Source organism: Mustela lutreola, chromosome 16 (assembly GCF_030435805.1).
Source record: "Mustela lutreola isolate mMusLut2 chromosome 16, mMusLut2.pri, whole genome shotgun sequence".
NCBI lineage: Eukaryota > Metazoa > Chordata > Mammalia > Carnivora > Mustelidae > Mustela > Mustela lutreola.
Genome location: NC_081305.1, coordinates 13,864,068 through 13,886,717, shown reverse-complemented (window position 1 = coordinate 13,886,717; position 22,650 = coordinate 13,864,068). Strand labels below are relative to the sequence as shown.

General features: G+C 44.3%; 1 protein-coding gene across 1 annotated transcript in view; it reads left to right on the top strand.

Annotated features, from left to right (window-relative positions):
• Positions 1-22,650, top strand: part of PKD1L3 (polycystin 1 like 3, transient receptor potential channel interacting) — a 58,624-nt gene that overhangs the window by 32,883 nt on the left and 3,091 nt on the right. Inside the window, 11 exon segments of the mRNA XM_059153376.1 lie at positions 2,046-2,242; positions 2,595-2,678; positions 2,681-2,776; positions 3,439-3,624; positions 4,226-4,422; positions 4,520-4,747; positions 14,657-14,855; positions 19,648-19,775; positions 20,548-20,732; positions 22,246-22,380; positions 22,382-22,454. Coding sequence (XP_059009359.1) covers positions 2,046-2,242; positions 2,595-2,678; positions 2,681-2,776; positions 3,439-3,624; positions 4,226-4,422; positions 4,520-4,747; positions 14,657-14,855; positions 19,648-19,775; positions 20,548-20,732; positions 22,246-22,380; positions 22,382-22,454 — 1,708 coding nt within the window.

Here is a 22,650-nt window from a genome sequence, read left to right as displayed (position 1 = left end):
TGTTTCCTCTGCCTGCTCAGATCTGCCGTGGAGCCTTTCCAGTGAACTTTGCATTTCAATGCATGTATTTTTCAACTGTGGCCTTTCTGTGTGGTTCTCTTAAAAAATAATTTGTCTATTTACTGATGATTTCTATTTGGCAAGATGCCATTCTCATTCACTTTCCTTTAGTTCTTTACACATGGTTGTCTTTGGTTCTTTGAACACATTTAATATAGCTGATTTGGGGGTGGCTGGGTGGCTCAGTCCTTAGGCATCTGCCTTCAGCCTGGGTCATGATCCCAGAATCCTGGGATCGAGCCCCGCATTGGGCTCTCTGCTCACAGGGAGCCTGCCTCTCCCTCTGCCTGTTGCTCCCCCTGCTTGTGTGTGCTCTCTCTCTCTCTCTTTCTGTCAAATAAGTAAATAAAATCTTTTTTTTTTAAATAGCTTATTCAGGGGTGCCTGAGTGGCTCAGTGGGTTGAGCATCTACTTCAACTTGGGTTGTGATCCCAGGATCCTGGGATCGAGTCCTGCATCAGGCTCCTTGATCGGCAGGGAGCCTGCTTCTCCCTCTGCCTGCTGCCTCCCCTGCTTGTGCACGCACTCTCGCTCGCTCGCTCTCTCTCTCTCTCTCTCACAAATAAAATCTTAAAAAAATAGCTTATTTAAAGTCTCTTTCTAGTATATCCTGTGTCTTGGCTTCCTCAGGAACAGTGTATTTATGGCTGTGTATGTGTACACACATATGCATGAGTGAGACATACTGTCATTTCTTTTCATGTCTTGTGATCTTTTGTTAAAAACTGACCATTTTAAATATATTTTTTAAAGATTTTATTTATTTGTCAGAGATCACAAGTAGGCAGAGAGGCAGGCAGGGTGGGGAGCAGGCTTCCTGCTGAGCAGAGAGTCCAATGTGGGGCTCGATCCCAGGACCCTGAGATCATGACCTGAGCCAAAGGCAGATACTTTAACCCACTGAGCCACCCAGGTGCCCAGAACTGACCATTTTAAATAATGGAATGTGGTGATGCAGGAAATCGTATTTCCTTTCCCTGCTCCAGGATTTGTTGTTCTTAGTAGTTGTTATTGTTATCTGGTTAGTGACTTTTTCTGAATGAATTCTGTGTTCATCATGGCTTGCAGGTGAAGTTTCCGCTCACTTAGTTTCATGGTGATTTAATGTTTAGACAGAGATTTTGTAAATGCCTGGAACCAGTAAGCCTCCCAGTCTGTGCTGGGAGTTTTGTGGGCGTGTCATGGCATCCCTTCGCCACTCCCCCCACCCATGAAACACTTTTAATTCCCGTTACCCTACACGAGGCAACTCCCGCCTGTGTACTACCTTCTTCCAGACCTGGAGCCCAGAAATCCTGTGACTTCCCTGCTTACCACTATTTTTTCTAATTCCACTTCTCCTCAGAGAGATTTATCCTGTTTTTAAGCCCAGCCAGTATATGTTATTCTTTCTTTTTGTAGCTTATTGATAGTTCCTCCACATTTGGAGTAGAGCAGGTGCTCAAAGTGTGAATTTACCAAACTACCTTGAGTGGAAGCCTGATGCAAACTTTTGTAGAGCCAAAGATTTATCAAAACTCTTAGGAAGTTTAAAAAAAAAAAAGTTTTTAATTTTAAACTCTCATACAATATAAATTAACCTTATCCTCAAAAACCTTATGTCCAGGGGTGCCTAGGTGGATCAGTCATTAAGCATCTGCCTTTGGCTCAGGTCATGATCCCAGGGTCCTGGGATCAAGCCCCGCATCAGTCTCCTGGCTCAGCAGGAAGCCTGCTTCTCCCTCTCCCGCTCCCCATGCTTGTGTTCCCTCTCTCACTGAGTCTTTCTCTCTCAAATAAATAAATAAAATATTTTTTTTAAAAAATCTGGTGTCCTAAAATCACAAAGGAGTCCCACTGCCATGTCATTTGGAAGCATCTTGATAGAGGTATCAGATGGTGGCTGAGTTGTCACGGTGAGCTTGTGGCCGGACAAAATACATCTTTGCCTGGGACACCTCAGGATGCCAACTCACGTCTGTCCTGTTCTCATTTATCTTCTGAGACACCTGTTCTCATCCCTCATTGTAGAGAAGCTCACCCAGGACCATCTGTGGCTCTCGGTCTTAACTTGACATCCCTGGAACCGGTTTACGAGAGTCCAGAGACTCACTTGCTGCCTGACGTCGCTGCTGTGCAACATGGTGGTCAATGTTGTGTTCTGGAGGAGAGGCAGCAGCACGGCTGAGAGAGACGAGCCAGGTGCGGGTGAGCCTGGCGTGCGGCGTTGGTGGCGCGCAATCCTTCCACAGTCCCGCACCCTCCTTCCCTTCAGGGTCAGAAACAGGGTCCTGAGGTGCCTTTGTTTTCACTTTGCTTTAAATGTTCTAACAGACTTCCACCCTGTTCCCGTTCATTAATGAGTGAAGCAGCCTTGGGAACGACACGTCAGTCTTAGCCTTAGATGTCCTGTCCCTAGATAATGTCCATGAGGAAGTCCTGTCTGTGGATAATCATGGCGGACTTGCCAAACCGATGCCTAGAGCTGGGAGGGCAACGGCTGAGACGACTTCAGCTCTCGAGGATGAAGGCTGCTGTCGTGTTCTTCTTCCAGTGGGTCCGTTTCCTGTGACCTGGTCCCAGCTGCTCACCAGCGTCCAAACTGCTGTCCTCCTCTTCCCCGTCAATCTTGTAACTGGCTGATCCAGCCACACGAACCCCTGCCTCCCTTTCCTCTCAGCCAAGCCTCCTGCCTCCCAGAGGCTCCCTTTGAGCCTCTGTCTCTCACAGAGGTGGCTGAGGTAAGCCTGGTGCCTAATTTTATAAGTAGATGGCAGGCCCTGCTTCTACGTGTAGCAAGAAAGGTCGGTGGAGAGAATCTTCTAGAAGGCTTGCGGGTCCCATTAACCTTGATAGCTTTTCCCTAAGTCCTGTGCCCTGGGCCATGATGCTCATGCCCCTCGTCTCTCCTCTTGATATATTCTGAGGACTGGGTGTGAGTCCAGACGGTACTACTCTCCAGTTTTCGTTGCTGGTGTTTGATCCAGCTGTCCCTTCTTTCTTCCTGTAATCCCTCATAAAACTAGTTTTATTTATTTATTTATTTATTTGACAGAGAGAAATCACAAGTACACTGAGAGGCAGGCAGAGAGAGAGAGAAGGAAGCAGGCTCCCTGCTTAGCAGAGAGCCTGATGCGGGACTCGATCCCAGGACCCTGAGATCATGACCTGAGCCAAAGGCAGCGGCATAACCCACTGAGCCACCCAGGTGCCCCCCTCATAAAACTCGTTTTGAAGCTACTGGGAGGTGACTTCTTTCTGAGAAAGGAGAAAGAAAATGAAAAATAGAGGTTCTTCGCACTGAGCATTCACTCTCAGTAAAGAGACGACCCTGCCGTGTGTAACTGCTACCAGTCCCGGGCGAATGTCAGACTGACTTTTCTCATCTTGGTTCCACATTCAAGAATTGAAGGAAACGGTGGGATTCCTGCTCAGGAGAAACACCTACCTCCTCTCAGAGTGGGACCAATCTTTATGGGCGTCTCACAGCTTTATCAAGATGACGTAGCTTTTAGCCAGCCTTGTCTCTTCTCACTTGGAAGGTCACGGCTCTCCTCAGCAGGCAGGACCCCATCCTGCAAATGGTAAAGCTCCGCAGGTGTTGGTAACTGATGTGTTCTCTGCCTCTCACTCCCTCCCCCCTCTTGGCATAACCAGCAGGCACGGTAGAACCTTCTGCTTCCGTTTCTTTAAACTTCCAGTAGAGCTGATGGCTTTCGAGACAGTATATCTGGTGATACAAAGTAAAGGATGAAGGAAAAACCCACAGAAATGCCCTCTGGTTCAGACCCCCCCCCCCCATACTCCATCTGCTTTGCTGGGGGCTCTTGAGACTTGTCATTCTTTTTCTTCTATGGAACAGGCAGATTAGGGGGTTTAAGGAATCTGGAATATAGTTTACACCCCACTGGGCACTTAACACCATTCTGGTGAAGAAAGCTCAATTTGGTTTCAATTTTAATTTGCTTCTAGATCAAAAGTTGTGTTTCCTTTTTTATTCTGGATCCAAGTGTAGAATTTTAGAAATTGTTAGCAAGTCACCGACATGCTCAGAGAAGACAGTCATTAACTGCTGGGTCCAGTCTCCACGGTCTGGGAAATGGAACGTCCTCATCCGTGAATGACGTGTTCCTCTCTGCCAGTAGTGCCTGTCCCTTGACATGTGAGCCCGGCCTGTACTTGCAGCGGTTCCTGAAAGCCACCATCATCTGTCCCGTTACCTGCTCGGAGTTCTGCAGCGGCTGCAGTCGCATTTACGCGCCCCGGATCCCACCCAGGCCGACCCGCCTTGTGACGTCCTTGATGCCACGGACCGACTGCAAAAACTCCAGGAGCTCTCGGAAACACGTCTCCTTCCCACAGAGCAAGGCCCTCCAGGTAAGGCCCCGCACCAGGCTTCCCGCATCACCCATAATTATCCTGCATCTCTCTCAGCTGTTGCCGTTCAGCTGATTCCTTGCACCTCTGTTCTTAAGGGAGGCCACGAGTTTCCCCATCCTGAGCCCAGAAGAGAGGAAGCCCGTGGCTCATGGCCTGCGCCGAGGGTTGACTTACCTCTGCTGGCTCTTCCTGGGCGTCACTAGCCTGGCTGCAGACTTTTTTACTGCACTTTATAGCTTGGAACTGACCAGAGAGCAGGCCACCAGCTGGGTTGTGTCAGTGATGTTATCCGTGCTTCACAACCTCGTCATCAGCCAGCCAGTCCAGGTACGTGAAAACGGGGCCTCTCAGCATGGGGGGGGGGGGGCGGGACCCACTCGCGCTGCGGGCTGCTCACTTGGGAAGATGACACCCTTGGGTGTCCATTCAAAGTGCTTAACGGTCCTGGTAATTTGACCCAAAAAAAAGAAAACAGCAGAAATAGGCAGAATGAAATTTCAGTGTGTGAAGTCACAGAAAAAACTGGTGAGAACTGTAGAAGCAGACTAGTAGAAGCAGAGCGGAAAAGGATTGCCAAGAAAGGACAAGTGAAAAAAAAATCAACCATAAACCACTTAGAAGAAAAACACCAGGAAACTTAGCTTTTTAAAACTTTTTAAAAAGATTTTATTTGAGAGAACACAAGCAGGGTGAGCTGCCGAGGGAGAGGGAGAAGTAGACTACTCGTGGAGCAGGGAGCCCGATGTGGGGCTCGATCCCAGGACCCTGGGATCATGGCCCGAGCCCAAAGCAGATGCTCAACTGACCAACACACCCAGGTGCACCAATTTTTAAAAACTTTTAAGAAAAATGCCAGGTCCACAGAAATGTGTGGGGAATGGTCTAACGAATTTTACCCTTGTGTAAGCTTCAACAGTTACTTCATTACCAAAAAAAAGTCAGTCTTGTCCCATCTGTTTAAAATAAATAAAAAGCCTCACTTCTTATCATTTTTCTCCCTAGATATTTTAGTGTGTATGTTTCAAAAAGATAATCACTCTTCTCTCTCTCTTTTTTTTTAAGATTTTATTTATTTGAGAGACAGAGATCACAAGTAGGCAGAGAGGCCGGCAGAGAGAGGGGGAAGCAGGCTCTGCGCTGAGCAGAGAGCCCCATGCAGGGCTCAATCCCAGGACCATGGGATCATGACCTGAGCCGAAGGCATATGCTTAACCCACTGAGCCACCAGGCGCCCCTTGTATATATTCTTAATCTTTAAAAGACACTGCCAGTCTTCTCCTTATTGTAGCAACTAATGTTCCCATGAGCAGTGTCTGAGTCTGTCCACGTCTCCAACAGCCCAGTGCAAACTGGTGTTTTCAAACAATACCCAAGGGCTCTGGAATAGAGGAGAGGCTTTGTAAGTGCCCTCGTGAGAAAACCAAGTCCTAACTAGAGGAACCTCCCATCTGGGCCAACCTTCCCTCTGTCCTGCCCTTCTTCATTCTGACCTCCCCGTGCTATGGTTTTGAACGTAAATCTGTATTCTCCCCCGTTCAGAACTTCCCGTAGTTTCTATCGTACTTCAAGTCGCAGACCCGCTCCCGCGCTTACAGGGGACTTCCCAGAGCCGCCCCTGGCTACATCCGGGTCCGCCCCTGGCTACATCCGGGTCCGCTCCCACCCGGGACCCTCCTCCGCTCCCCGTCAGCGGCGCAGGCTTCGGTGCCTTCCCACGTGAGCACGTCCTCACCTCAAGGGCCTGGGGTCGTGCTGATGCCCGGAGAGATCTCCGCGCTGTGGCCTGTCTCGCAAGCCACTCCTCAGAGAAACTGTCTCTAATCCTTCCTTACCAATGAATAGCACTGTTCCCTCCCCGCCACTCTGTCCCTCATCCTACCTAATTGTTGCTCTTAGCGCTCTCCTGGCCTGGGTAACGTCTGGCTACTGCCTGTCTCTCTCGCTTCTCAGATGTGCACTCCCTGACGAGGAGGACGCCCTTTCATCCGCTCTGCTCCCGGCACCTAGAGCAGGGCGTGGTGTGAGCTCAGCACGGACTGACTGAGGGGCGCCTGGGTGCCTCCGTTGGTTATGCCTCCGCCTTCCTCTCAGGTCATGATCCCGGGGTCCTGGGATGGAGCCCCGCATGGCGGGGTGGGGGGGTGGGGTGGGGGGTATCTCTGCTCAGCAGGGAGCCTGCTTCCCCCCCTTCTCTCTCTCTCTGCCTCTCTGCCTACTTGTGATCTCTGTCTGTCAAATAAATAAAATCTTTTTTATAAAGTGTATTCAGGTCTTTTGCCCATTTTTTAATCCATTATTTTTGTGGTATTTAGTTGCATGGGATCCTAGGTATTTTGGATATTGACCCCTTATTAGATGCATGGTTTACAAATACTTTCTCCTGTCGAATAGTTTGACTTTTTACTTGTTGGTCTCCGGCACTGTGCAGAAAGTTTTTTGTTGTATTCTCCCTTGTTTAATTTTGGTTTCTGATGTTCTCTCCAAAGAACTGCCAAGACCAATGCCAGGGAGCTTCGCCCCTATTTTCTTCCAGGAGTTTTACAGTTCCAGGTCTTACAGTTGAGTTGGGAATCCATCTGGAACTGACTGTTGTATGTGGCATAAGGAAAGGGTCCAGTTGGGTTCTCTTGCATTCATGTATCCAGTTTTTCCAGCCTCGTTGGTTAAAGAGACCGTCTTGCCCCGCTGTGTATACTTGGCAGTTTTTCCATAGAGGAGTTGTCCGTAAATGCGTGAGTTGATTCTGGCCTCCCCATTTAGTTCCATCATCCTGTGTGTCTGTTTTTATGCCAATAGCACACAGTTTTGATTACGATAGCTTCCGTAGTGCAGTTTGACATTAGGACATGGGATGCCTCCAGCTTTTTCTTTTTCAAGATCACTCTGTCTCTTTGGCGTGTTTGGTGGGGTTCATACAAATATTAGGATTGTTCTTCTATTTCTGTGAAAAAAATGCCTGAATTTTGATGGGTATTGCACTGAATTTGTAGATCACTTTGGGTGATAGGGACATTTTAACAATGTTCTTTTAACGCATAAACAGGGAATATCTTTCTAGTTATTTGTGTCTTTATTTCTTTCATCAGTGTTTTCCGGTTTTCATTGTACAGACTTCTCACCCTCTCAGTTAAATCTATTCCCAGATATTTTCTTCTTTTTGATACTTTTGTAAATGAGATTATTCTCTTTCTTTTTCTGGTAATTCGTTGTCCATGTAACAAAATGCACCTGATTTTTGTGTACTGATTTTGTTTCCTGCAACTTTACTAAACTCATTTATTGGTTGTCACAGATTTGTCTTTGTCTTTGTTTTTGTGGCATCTACAGGGTTTTCTGTATATAAGATCATGTTATCTGTACCCGGGATCATGACCCAAGCCAAAGGCAGACGCCTAATGACTGAGCCACCCAGGCGCTCCTTTGTGCATCTTTGGAAATCATCATGTGATTTAATCCTTCATTCTGCTAATGTGGTATATCACGTCTACTGAATTGTGTATGTTGAGTCATCCTTGCAACTCAAGAGATAAACCCCACTCGGTTGCAGTGTGTGATCTTTTTAAATGTACTTTTGAACTTCATATGTTCGCATTTTGTTGAGGATTTTTGCATTTGTGTTCATCAGGGATACTGGCCTGTGGTTTTCCTTTCTTGTAGGCTGTGGTATGAGGGTAATGTTGGCCTCATAAAATGAATTTTGAACAATTTCTTCCATTTTAATTTTTTTTAAAGATTTTATTTATTTATTTGACAGAGATCACAAGTAGAGAGGCAGGCAGGGAGGGGGGCGGAAGCCGGCTCCCCACCGAGCAGAGAGCCCGCTGTGCGGCTCCATCCCAGGACCCTGAGATCATGACCCGAGCTGCAGGCAGAGGCTTAACCCACTGAGCCACCCAGGCGCCCCTCCATTTTAATTTTTTGAAAGAATTTGAGTATTGATGTTAATTCTTCTTTAAATGTTTGGTAGAATTTACCCCTGAAGCCATCTGGTCCTGGTCTTGTCTTTGTTGGGAAATTTTTGTTTACAGTCTTCTTATTTGTTAATAGTCTGTTCAGATTTTCTATTTTGTCTTTATTTAGCCTTAATAAGCTGTGTGTTTCTAGGAATTGATCCATTCTAAGCTGTTCAGTTTGTTGGCATACAGTTGTTTGCAGTAGTCTCTTACAATCCTTTGTTTTTGTGATACCAGTGTTAATGTCTACTCTTTAGTAATTTTATTTGAATCCTCTTTTTCTTGGTTTAGCCTAAAGGTTTATCAGTTTTGTTTCTTTCAAAATATTTTTATTTTTGTATGTTCTATTTAACTTGTCTTTATTTCATTTATTTCTACTCTAATCTTTATTATTTACTTCCCTCTGCTAACTTTGGGCTTAGTTTGTTCTTTTTTTACTGGTTTCTTGAAGACCACAGTTAGCTTGTTTAGTTGAGAGCTTTCTTTTTTTCATAAAATAGGTGTTTAATATTATAAAATGCCCTCTTTAGAACTGCTTTTGCTGCATCCCATAAGTTTGGTATGACATTTTTATGTGCATTTTTGTTTGTCTCAAGGTACTTTTTAATTTCCTAACTTGACCCATTGGCTGTTCAGAAGTGTGGTGTTGAATTTCCATGTGTTTGTGAATTTTCCAATTTGCATCCTGTTACTGATTTCTGATTTCATACATTGTGGTCAGAAAAAGATACTTGATATATATGCTTTCAGTCTCCTTAAATTTGTGAAGACTTGCTTTGTGGCCCAATGTAGGATCTATCCTGGAGAATGTTCAGGTGTACTTGTGAAGAATATATATTCTGGTTGAGTGGAATGTTCTACATATATCTTTTAGGTCCATCTGGCTCATAGTATTAACTTACTGATTTTCTGTCTAGACAGTCTATCCATTGTTGACAGTGGGGTATTGAAATCACCTACTGTTACCATATTGCTATCTATTTCTTCTATCAGGTAACATTTACTTTACTTATTTTGATGTTCCAAGGTTGGGTGCATATATATTTACAATTGTTTTGTCCTCTTTATGAAGTGTATCACTTTATCACAAGTGACCTTCCCTGTCTGTTGTGACTGAGTTTCACTGAAATTCTGTGTTTTTTTTTGTTTTATTTTGTATAGATTTTATTTATTTATGTGTCAGAGAGAGGGAGTACAAACAGGGGGAGAGGCATGCAGAGGGAAAGGGAGAAGCAGGCTCCCCGCTGAGCAAGGAGCCCAACATGGAGCTTGATCCCAGGGATTGTGACCTGAGCTGAAGGCAGCCACTTAACCGACTGAGCCACCCAGGCACCCCTGAAATTCTGTTTTTTCTGTTATAAGTTAGAGCTACTTCTATTCTCTTTTGGTTGCCATTTGCATGGGATATTTTTTTTCCCAAACCTTCAGCCTACGTGTATACTTAAAACTAAAGTGAGTCTCTCATAGGCAGTATATTATTGGATCTTGTATTTTTACCATACAGCCACTCTGTCTTTTGATTGAAGAATTTAATCTTTTGACATTTAATTATTGATAAGAACTTACTATTGGCACTTTATTGTTTTTTGATTGTTTTTTCAGTCCCTTTGTTCCTCTTTTATTCTTTTGGCATCTTTGTGATTTATATTTTTCTAGTGGTATGCTTTAATTCCCTTCCTTTCATTGTTTTGCATTTATTACAGATTTTGCTTTAGTGTTATCATAAGGCTTATGTAAAATATTTTTTAACAGTCTGTTTTAAGCTGAAAACAACTTAACTTTAATCACATAAAAAGCTCTACATTTGGAGGTGCCTGATTGGCCCAGCCAGTAGAGCCTGCAACTCTTGATCTCAGGGTTGTGAGTTCAAGCCCCACACTGGGTGTAGAGATTATTTAAAAAAACAGCAACAACAACAAGATTGTTCTGCCTGTACATTAAAACAAAAACAACAACAACAAAAACCTCTGTGCTTTTACTTCTGCTTTCCTTGTGCTTATGTAACTGATGTCCCGCTGCCTTTCTTCCTATGCTGTCATTCACTGACCTGTTATTATCGTGGTAGTTATTTTTAACACTATTGTCTTTAACTTTTATACCAAAGATAAAAGTGATTTACACACCACTACAGTAGTACCAAGCTCTGAATTGTACTATGTATTTACCTTTACCTGTGAGTTTTATACTTTCATGTTGCCACACAGCCTCCTTTCCTTTCAGCTAAAGGAATTCCCTCTAACATCCCTCGTAAGACCTGGTGGTGATAAACTCCCTCATCTTTTGTTTGTCTGGGGCTGATTTTAGCTCCCTTCACTTCTGAAGGACGGTTTTGTTGGGTATAGTGGTTTGAGTTGGCAAGTTTTGTTTTGTTGTTTTTTTTCTTTCAAGTACTTTGAAATATCATTCTATCTTTGAAATATCATTCTATTCCCTCTGGCCTGCAAGATCTCTGCTGAGAAATCTGATAGCCTATGGGTGTGTGTGTGTGTGTGTGTGTGTGTGTGTAAAGTTATTTTTTTTCTTTCTGTTTTCAGAATTTTCTGTCTTTGACTTTTAACAGTTGGATAAACAATAAAGTATCTCAGAGTAATCTTCTTTGGGTTGATCTGACTTGGGGTCCTTTGTGCTTCATGTACCAGATGTTTCTATTTTTACCAAAATTTCAACTGTTGTTTCTTTTTTTTTTTTTTTAAGTTTTTTTTTTTTTTTTAAAGACTTTATTTGACAGAGATCACAAGTAGGCAGAGAGGTAGGCAGAGAGAGAGAGAGGAAGAAGCAGGCTCCCCGCCAAGCAGAGAGCCCGATGCGGGGCTTGATCCCAGGACCTGGAGATCATGACCTGAGCCAAAGGCAGAGGCTTAACCCACTGAGCCCCCCAGGCACCCCGTCAACTATTGTTTCTTTAAATAAGTTTTCTGCCTCTTTGTCTCTCCTCCTCCTCTGAGATTCCCATGATATGTATATTTGTCCTTTTGACAGTGTCCGGAAGTGACAGACGCTTTGTTCACTCTTTGTCGTTCATTTTTCTTTTTGTTCCTTGAACTGGCTAACTTCAAATGACCTCTCCTCAAGTTCACGGATTATTTCTTCTGTGTGATCAAGTCTACTGTTGAAGCTTTGTATTGAATTTTTCAGTTCTACCATGGAATTATTCATCTCCAGAATTTCTCTTTAGTTCTTTTTTATGGTTTCTATTTGTCAAAATTACCATTTTGTCCCTGCATTGTTTCCCTGACTTCATTTATTTGTGTTCTCGTGCTTTTCACTGAGTTCCTTTAAGAAGATTATTTTGATTTCTGAGGCAGTTCGTGGACCTCTGTATCTTTGGAGTCATTTCGTGGAACTTGAGGAATTTCCTTTGATGGTGCCATGTTTGTCTGATCCTGACTCTGGGATCTGTTTAGTCTTGGGTTGGTGTTCATGCATTTGAAGGAGAAAACGCCTTTTCTGGTCTTTACAGATCAGTTTTGGCAATTAAAAACCTTCTCCTGTCAGTTCCCCAGGCTGATGAGTTACCTCCAGAATCTAAGTTGATCAGGGATGGTGTTAGGTCATGTGGCTGTGGTTACATCCACAGTGGGGTCCACAGCCTGTTACCAGGGGCTCGGATTGGTGTGGATCTGGTCTGCTCTCTGGGTGAACAGGACTGACTGCAGAACCTTGTTCAGTGGGGCTGGCACTGGGACAAGGGTTGGAGTAGAACAGGCCTGTTACCAGCTGCAAGAATGAGTGTGGCTCCCCCAGATTTCTGGGAGGGCTCCTGCTGGGTCGCTGGGTGGGTCCCTGGGCAGGCAGGATGGGCCCTGGACTGTGGCTGAGAGGGACAGGAATGGAGTCCCCAGGAGTCCCCAGGCTGTTCAGGATCCATAGCCAGGACTAGTATTAACAGACCTGGTTCTGGAGGGATGGAAGAGTGTGTCCCCCACCAGGATTGCTCCCTGACCATGGCTGGAATGGCCTGGAGGCAAGGTAGAAGTTTCAGGATCTGAAGTCAGACTAGGTTGGTAGGCTTATCTCCAGTCGCATTGATAGGTGTGTCTCCCAGCCGGTCTCTGGACTAGCAGGACTGCTCATGGACTGTAGCCAAGAAGGGCTGGAGTCCAGTTAAAGGCCATTGCAGGATCTACAGACAGACCGAGTTTGGTGAGCTTGCCTCCAGGGACTTTTGGACTGTGGCTGAGAGGGACTGGCACTCAGAACTAAGGTCTAAAGGCCTGTTATCTGAGACACAGGCAGAAGTGACTCCTGGGTCCCTTGGCGTATGGTGCTGTAGCCAAGTCCACAGAGGCAGAACTGTTTCTGGGTCTGTTATCAGGACCATAGGTGGTGAGTCTGCCATCTGGGCATGGACGTGCCTTCTCAGGATGGACTTTGTCAGTCTTGGACTCCACCGGGGTTTCACAGTTCCCTACCTTTGGTTCCCAAGGCTCCCGCAAAGGCACCTTCATCTGTGGATTACTGTTGCTGAGAGGAGATACAAGCAGGCCACCTCCTATTTCACTGTCCTGCTGACGCCTTTCAGTTGATTCTCCAGATTCATCTAGATCACCCATGTGTCCTTTACAAATGATGACCATTTCACTTCCTTATTTTTTTTTTTAAAGATTTTTTCTTTATTTATCTGACAGAGATCACAAGCAGGCAGAGAGGCAGGCAGAGAGAGAGGAGGAAGCAGGCTCCCCGCAGAGCAGAGAGCCCGATGCGGGACTTGATCCCAGGACTCTGGGATCATGACCTGAGCCGAAGGCAGAGGCTTAACCCACTGAGCCACCCAGGTGCCACTCACTTCCTTATTTTTATGCTTATTTCATTTTCTTGCCTGGTTGCATTAACTAAATTCCAAATATGTTTTTTTTAATAGTGGTGAAAATGTGCATTTTCTGTTACTAACTTAATAAGGCAGTTGTGAAAGTGGTTTCTTGTACTCTTTTTGTTCGGATTTATTGCTGATGGGAACTCCTTGCTTCTGGGCAATGTTCTGCTTCGTCAGATTCGCATTCCTAGCACCATACTCCTTCCAACTGGAGTGTCTCCCCGAGAACAAGCGAAGCCATCTCCCCAAGATCTGGAGGATACAGAGAACTATGGAGTAAACTGGGGCCCCCCGATACAAACGTCACAAAATCAGACAACATTTGGCATTATCAGAATCCAGAGATAGCGGGTGGCTATCCTGTCCAAGGGGAATTTGCCACTTACTCAGGAGGAGGGTATGTTGTGAGACTTGGAAGAAGCTTCCATCAGGTGAGGAAGCCTGAGCCCTGGACAGGAGAACCAGGCCGCGTCGCTTCTTAGGACAGTTACAGCTGCCATAATGGTGCTCAGTTGTCTGTGACACTTGTAGACACTTTTTTTTTTCCCAGAGAAATCTTTTTTTCCCCCCAAATTTTATTTATTTATTTATTTGTCAGAGAGACCGTGCAAGCACAAGCAATGGGAGAGGCAGGCAGAGAGAGGGAGAGAGAAAGGAGCCCAGCGTGGGATTCCATCCCAGGACCCTGGGATCATGACCTGAGCCGAAGGCAGACGTTTAACCGACTGAGCCACCCAGGTGTCCCCCTTGTGGACACTTCTTAGACTTTTAAGGAAATGTACCTTTTAGTTTAAAAATTCCTTGTTCAACCTCAAACTACAGATATGTTTTGGTTTGGCAATTTGTCCATACTCATTTTTTTTTCTCATGTGGAAAAACACCTTCCAATCTCAATTCTGGTATCCCTAGTTTAAGCAAACTATAATCTTTAGATTTAAGAGGAAGCATTGGCTTTCATGAGCCATAATCAATGCAAATATTCACAGTCAAACTTCCAGAGACTTTAGAGTGTTTTTGTATGTGTATGTGATAAGAATTTTTTATCATTATATATGAAAAGGCTTAAATTACCTCTTCATTTAAGTTTACAGCAAGAATTTACTCAAAAACATGGGAAATCTGCTTCTCCCTCTCCCTCAGCAGCTCCCCCGGCTTGTGCTTTCTTGCACTCTCAAATAAGTAAAATCTTAAAAAATAAAGAGAAGAATTTAACATTCAGAAGTCATAGAGTAATAGCGGTAGCTGACATAAAATAATTCTACCCTAGGTGTTAAACACCAAATACGTTCTCTTGAACATTTAAACCTGATGTGAATGCTCTTATGAAAACTTTCATCTTTATAGACTTCTCAACTTCTTTCTTTGTGAACTAATACTAGTGAAAGTTTGGGGATTAGTAATAGTACTCCGTAGGCAAACGATATTTGGGAATGTAGCTTTGCAACTGGCACGTGATATTGGAAACGCCAGGCCATTTTTCTCCTTCGCGGGATTGAATGGAGAAAGAAGCTGACCCTGTCGTTCTGTTTTCCCAGAGTTCCGCAGCATCTTGGACAGAGCCACTGGCTTGAGCATTGCACCAAAAGCCTCTCTGTGGAATCTGTGGTCTTCGGTGCTAACGTGAACCTGTTCTGTGTAGTGACCCTGATTTTGGAGTCCAACAATGCAGGTACAGAGGTCTCTTCTGTCCTGACCTGGGTATCTCAGGAGAAAGCTCAGTTTCTTTATTTTGTACCATTAAAAGACAGTATTTTAGTTAAAGTTATTATCCATAATTTAAAAAGTCAAGTATTCAAGGCAAAAGCGAGCAGTCCTTTCTTCCTCCTCCCCTCCTCCCCCTTTCCCAGAGAAGGCTACTGCCTGCTTTTTTTTAACTGTTTCTTTGGGAAAAAAATTAAAAGTTTTTTAAAGATTTCATTTATTTGACAGAGACAGCGAGAAAGGGAACACAAACAGGGGGAGTGGGAAAGGGAGAAGCAGGCTTCCTGCTGAGCAGGGAGCCGGATGTGGGGCTCGATCCCAGGACCCTGCGATCATGATCTGAGCCAAGGGCAGATGCCCAACTGACTGAGCCACCCAGGCACCCTGGTTCTTTGAAATTTAACAACTAACATGTTTATTACTTATTTCATGCATTTTCAGTTTTAGGTACTATTTCTTCCTATGATGATGAGCATTTAACTTTCTTATACACAACACACACGCATACACACACTTTCCTCTTTCCGTGTTCTCCGAATATAGTAACGATTTATGGTTAGTTTAATATTTATTTCCATTATTGTAATTATCTGAATGATTTCTCAAAGATGAGCCATGTAATGTATTGTAATTTCTTTTCTTCTAGAACATTTTCCTTAGAGTTTATAATTGTTTCTTTTTCTTTTTTTCCATTTGGTTGGTTTTGCATGAATCTATGATTGATTCACCTCCAAACTCCTCCTAGAAAAATCTCTTTCTGTTCAAAAAGTATCAAGCAACCTATTATTTTGAGGCCCTCCATCCTTTTGGTGCAGTTCAGATTGGTTTTTCTCCGGGTCTGCTGCGCAACGCTCATCCTGGATTCTCCCTACAGTATCATTCTGGGGATGATCTTGACCTCTCCCCTCTGTTGGATCTTCTTTCTCCTGGATCCCATGTTTTCCTCTCTGCGTTTACTTTCTCATTCTGCTGGAGCATATCCTTCGGGAAATTACTGCAAGGGTACAGAAGAAGTAAATTTTTTGAAGACTTCCAGGTCCAAAATTGTTCCTACTCTGCCATCACACATGATTGCTCATTATTCTGGATATAGTTGTTTTTACAGAATTTTGAAAAGTATAGCTCCATTGTCTTCTAGCTTCTTGTGCTGTTCTTAAGACGTGCGATGATGGGGACATCTGGGTGGCTCATTGGGTTAAAGGTCTGCCTTTGGCTCAGGTCACGATCTTGGGGTCCTGGAATCGAGCCCTGTTGGGGAGCTGCCTTCTCCTTTTTCCTCTACCTGCCACTCTGACTACTTGTGCTCTTTCTCTATTTTTCAAATAAATAATTTTTTTAATTTATTTATCAGAGAGAGAGAGGGGGAGAGAGCGAGCACAGGCAGACAGAATGGCAGGCAGAGGCAGAGGGAGAAGCAGGCTCCCCGCTGAGCAAGGAGCCCGATGTGGGGCTCGATCCCAGGACGCTGGGATCATGACCTGAGCCGAAGGCAGCTGCTTAACCAACTGAGCCACCCAGGCGTCCCAATAAATTTTTTTTTTTAAGTGTGCTGATGCCCCCAACTCCCAAAAGGTTTTCAAATTTTCTCTCTCTACCCAGTGAGTCTTTTAACCTGGAAATGTGTCCTTAGGTTCTGAGAAATTTTCTCACAGATTTCTATCAAATTCTTCTTTGTTTTCTTTGTTCCCTTTTACCAGTATTCCGGGCATTTGACGTTGGGATGCCTAGACTGATCCTTTTATTTTTCTTGTTTTTGCTTTGCCATGTTTTTCTTCTAGTTTCTGGGAGATAAATGTAACAAGTGGTTTAGAAGTTGAAGTATTCATCTTGATAATTTAATTTTCAAGATTTGTGTTTGTCCTCAATATTTTTTTCATCGTATCCTGTTCTTTTATGGACATGGTATCCTCTCAGCTCTCTGAGGATGTTACAGGCTTTGTTTTGTTTTGTTTTGTTTTTTCCTGCTTTTTCACTTTCTATAATGCTTCTGAACTTCTTTTTTTACTTGTTTTGGTCTCCAGTTGTCAGTGTTGAGGTCCAATATGTGGCTGTTTATCATAATGAAGACAGAGATAGTAAAAAGCAAATAAATGCTAGTTAGAAGCTCTCTGTTCATAGAAAGAGCTTGTCGGCTGTTCCTAATATCTTTCTGGCAGTTTCACATACAGGACCCTCCAAACCCCTGCTTTGAGGATGTCAGCCTTGTGGACTTCTCTGAGACTATTGAGAAAAGGGACTGGGAGGCATCGCCATGCAGCATAAAAACTTTCTCTTAGAGGTGCCTGGGTGGCTCAGTTGGTTAAGTGTCTGACTCTTGATTTTAGCTCAGGTCATAATCTCAGGGTCAAAGATAGATCCCCAAGTTGGCCTTTGCACCGAGCTTGGAGCCTGCTTAGGATTCTCTCTCTCCCTCTGCCCCTCCTCTGTTCATGAGCACACTTTGTCTCTCTCTTCTCTCTCAAAATAAAAGTAAAAACTTTCTTTTAATTCTTTCCCAATAGACCACTACTTGCAAATAGACCTGTTGCCCCTGATTTGGGACTCTCTCTAGTTCAACAATAGAAAATAAACCTTTAGGGTGCCTGGGTGGCTCAGTGGGTTAGGCTGCTGCCTTCGGCTCAGGTCATGATCTCAGGGTCCTGGGATCGAGTCCCACGTCGGGTTCTCTGCTCAGCAGGGAGCCTGCTTCCCTCTCTCTCTCTCTGCCTGCCTCTCTGTCTACTGTGATCTCTCTCTGTGAAATAAATAAATAAAATCTTTAAAAAAAAAAAAAAAGAAACCTTTAGTTTTAGTGTGGCGGAAGGCACGATGAGTAGCAAATACCTAGGTGTGAATGGTGAGGGAGGAAGTCGGGGATCTAACTGCTTACGTTCAGACTTGGGATGAATTCCATTTCCAGTTTCATCTGACCTTACCTTCAGGAGTATCTAATGCCAGCAATTTTCCAGCCTTTCTGGGCTTGCTCCTGGGTTTTTTCTACACGGCAGACTTTGCCTTTCCCTTTCTTGAATCTGTTGTCGGTGTCATTCTTCTGTTTACTGGCTTCCAAGAGTTCATTGCTGTCATCTTTGCTCCTTTTCCTTCAACTTTTAATCCTGTCACTATCATTATCATGGCATTTTATGAGATTAGAGGGATGCTCATATATTCAGTTCCCCTACCTCTAACAGGAAGTCTGTCCAGATCAAACTTACTCTTTATTCTGTTCCCAGAATTTGCCCACTAGTATCCTTCCATTTACTAGGAAGGTGTCACTTTTTTTTTAAGATTTTGTTTATTGGACAGAGAGAGAGATCACAAGTTCACAGAGAGGCAGGCAAGCAGAGAGGAGGAAGCAGGTTCCCCACTTGAGCGGAGAGCCCAATGCAGGGCTCAATCCCAGGACCCTGAGATCATGACCTGAGCAGAAGCTTTAACCCACTGAGCCACCCAGGTGCCCCCAGGTGTCACTTCTGATCAGTTTTATACTTAGACTTCTACACTTGTTCTAAATGAAGTTTGAAGGCTTCCTGTGGGTGTTCATAGGGTTTTTTATTGTTAGGAACTACCAAGGCCCTCCCCCAACACACACACAAACTCCAAATAGGGCTGAAGTAAACATGGGAAAGTCCCAGTCTTACGATCGAACAATATGAAGTAGGAATTCCTTTTATTCTTAAATGTACTTTACATCTTAATTCTAGTATTTTGGGGCTTTATGAAAGTTTATATTCACAAGACCTTTCATGATTTTAGAAGCAACCACCTCACTGTCCTTCTAGGTAGAACTGAGGCTTTTTTAGTCTATCCTTCTCTAAATATTCCCAGGATACTGTGAGTATTCTTCGGGTATTAGGGCTTTACCTAAATTTACTTTTAGAAAGTAACTACATTTGAAATGGCTCAAAGCGCTATCATACTAATTTCTGAAAATGTATTTTAAGTAGCTTTAAATTCCATTCTCCCCACACTTCACATTGCAGTCATCTGCTCTCTACCAAACCTTGTATGGAGAGGGTACGTGCATCTCTGCACCTGTTCTCGCTCGACCAGAGCAACACCTGTTAATAGCTGTGAAGTCACAGACTGTGCCCTCAAGGTGGGATCACGAGTATATCTTCCCCTTCTACTGACTGGTGCAAACAGTGCATTTCTCCAGTAGTTATTAACTCAGTGATCTGAGTTAATATCCCTGACAGCTCTAGAGGAAATACCAAGTGAAGAGTAGAGATTTGGGAACATTTGGAATAGATAATCCGGTGGGGCACCTGGGCGACTCGGTTAACTGTCTGGCTCTTGGTTTGGGCTCGGGTCATGATCTCAAGGTTAGGAGATTGTGCCTCACGTCAGGCTCCAGGCTCAGCAGATTCTGCTTGGGATCATCTCCCTCTCCCTCTGCCCCCGCCCCCACTCTCTCTCTCAAATAAAATCTAAAGAGGAAAAAAAAGATAATCCAGCAATAGTTGCACTGATTTTATTTTATTTTTTTTTTTAAAGATTTTATTTATTTATTTATTTTACAGAGAGAAATCACAAGTAGATGGAGAGGCAGGCAGAGAGAGAGAGAGAGAGAGAGAGAGAGGGAATCAGGCTCCCTGCTGAGCAGAGAGCCCGACGCGGGGCTCGATCCCAGGACCCTGAGATCATGACCCGAGCCGAAGGCAGCGGCTCAACCCACTGAGCCACCCAGGCGCCCCGTTGCACTGATTTTAAAAAGGTTGAAAGGAAGAGGGCGTAAGTTTTGAAGACTCCTGACTCTAGGTGTTCTTTGTTGTTCTCAGGTGCGTTCTTCCCCTCACTGAGGCTGGACACTTTAACTTCCCTTCAGGCATCAAAGAAGGACTTTGCCTGGTCTCTCATCTTGCAAGTCATCTATTACCTACTAGTCTGTTACTCTGCCTTTGTACAGGTGAGAAATTCTCAAGGTTTCCAATGTTATCAGGAGAGCTCCACAATGAGTTATTACAAGAATTATGGCTATGACTTTGGTCCCTTCCAGAGCCTGAATTCAGCTAAAGGCTGACTGGCTTTCCATGAAGTAGCTCTTTAAATTTTCAAGAGTGAAGGAATTAACTCTGTATAAAGAATATTATTTTGGGGGTGCCTGGTTGGCTCAATGGGTTAAGCCTCTGCCTTCGGCTCAGGTCATGATCTCAGGGTCCTGGGATAGAGCCCCACATCGGGCTTTCCGGGAGCCTGCTTCCTCCTCTCTCTCTCTCTCTCTCTGCCTACTTATGATCTCTGTCTGTCAAATAAATAAAATCTTTTTAAAAAGAATATTATTTTTCGTACATTGTATTATCCCTCTATAAGCTAACAGCAAGAATTGAAAATCTGATGAACAGAGCAAGTACTCAAAAGTACAAGTAGTGGCACCAAACCAGAATCCATCTTAAGACAACACATCTTACTTTCAGGCTTGATAACTAATTTGAAAACTGTTTTAAATTTAAGCAACAGGAATGAAATCGTGTGTATCCAATGCAGGTTAGAGAAAGCTGGCTTTTCTATAAATAGCAGCTCCGAGTGACTATAGAGCAGCACCAAGACCATAACCCATCAGGTCCAAGTTGGATCTGACAAGGGCCCAGCTTCGTGTCTTGCCAGGGTTGAAATGCTTCATTAGGGAAAGACCTGGCTAATCCTCAAGCAAGAAATAGTGACTGTGTGTCTCCTTTTAGGGTCATCGGCTGAAATAACAGAGGTGGAGGTTCTTCTCTAGGAAAAGAAACATTCTGGACGTGAGCATAATTCTCATTAGCTTTGTCCTCCTGGGTCTGGACAGGAAGCGTACTTCTCTGCATAAGAAAAACATGGCGCAATACGCTATGAGCGGGACAGGTAAGACAGAGCCTGAGGAGCCCAGGCTCTTCCCATTCAATGTCTAAAGTTTCCCGATTGCACCTAAATTTCTTTCAGACTCCCCTTCCTCTTCCGCTGCTCTATCAGACCTATGTTTGTATAATACCAGAGTTAAATACAGAACTCAGACCAATGTCCACAGCTGAGAAACAATTAATAACCGTATACGGCTCATCACATTGAAACACTCTGTGCCTTCATAATACTTAGGTATGTGTTTGTCAAAGGTAATGCATTTAAATTCCACTTAGCAAGGACCTAGAATTAGTCACATTTTGCACCCTGGCCAAAGAATAAAGCCTGAGGAATGACAAATGATTACCCTTTAAATTAAACAACCCAGTGTTTTTTTGTTTTTGTTTTTTAAACCAAAGGGGGTTGTTTTCTGGGTAGAGATGTCCATCCATTAGCTTATCCATATCGAAGAGACGTTCTGGTGCCCCTTTGGACACCTTCTGTGGTCTTTCCTATGGGGAAGAACATCTATTTCCCAGACCACATATTGCCACGTGGTACTTTACTTTTTCAGTGGCCAACAGTGTGGACTGCTGATCTGTGTAATGAGAAAATATCCCAGGTCATCCTCAGAGGACCATTTTTGCAGGGACAGAGTTTGTATGGTGCTGACAGTTGAGGTCCATCTTGCCGCATGGCACTAGGTCTTAGACACTAAAAACAGTTGTGACCAAGAGCCAACATGCTCTATCTATGGGAGTCTTTCCAAGTAACCTAGTTGCTGCGACACGAGATTATAAGTGTTTCTCACGCAACACTCCTCCCTTCCAGTTTATCGATCATCTTTAAGATTTTGTCAAGCATAGGGCTCTCTGCTCAGCAGAGAGCCTGCTTCCCTCTCTCTCTGGCTGCCTCTCCGTCTACTTGTGATTTCTCTCTGTCAAATTAATAAAAAAAATAAAATCAAAAAAAAAAAAAAAAAAAAAAAAAAAAAAAAAGATTTTGTCAAGCATAAACAAGGGAGCGGCAGGCAGAAGCAGGCTCCCTGTTGAGCAAGGAGCACGGTGTGGAACTCCAGCCCAGGACTCTGGGATCATGACCTGAGCTGCAGGCAGACGCTTAACCGACTCAGCCCCCCGGGGGTCCTTATCAATCATCTTTCTCCTTTCAGCACTGTTAAACCTATTAGACCAATCACCTCCCAGAGAATACAGGATTAGAGCGCTACAGAAAACAGACTAGCCTAATGACACAGCTCAGTTAGGCTAACTCCTCTCCTTTTGAGAGGAGGGGTTTAACTAAAACCACAGCAGTGGAGGCGGCAGGTCTGGAGTAATCTGCTAGAGGTTTTATTTCGGGATTTCTTCAGCTCTCCCAAGCAAATACACAGCCTTTTGCCAGTGCTCTCACATCCACAAGTACTGAAGGCCACACTGGAGAATTCTTGCATCAAGTATTTGACCTATTAGGACTCTCAGAGCTGCTGCACTCGAGCAGGGGAAGTAATGGAGAAATGGATGGCATGCGCTTCAGTGGTTAACTGTCACCCTTCCTTGGCACAGGTTCATCAGCTTCTACGAGGCAGTGCAAGTAAACTCAGCCATCGTTCACCTCATGGGCTTCCTGGTTCTGTTGGCAACTGTTCAGCTTTGGAACCTGCTGCACCATAACCTCAGGCTGCAGGTCTTCGGTAGAACACGGCAAAGCCTGGGACGAGGTGGTGGGCTTCTTGCTGGTCATCTTGATCCTGCTCACAGGCTATGCCACTGCTGTAAGCCCTCATTCCCCAAAGCTGCGGCCTTGGAATCACATTGCTTTCCAAGAAAGCACTATACGGCAAACCATCAGTTCAAGTTGGCAATGAATTTTGGGAAAAAAAGAGTATGAAAACTGGTTTTTAGTTGGTAGTTCCACACTTCACCAGCAGTATGGCTTAAAATCAGACATCTGTCTCTTAACTTCAGCTC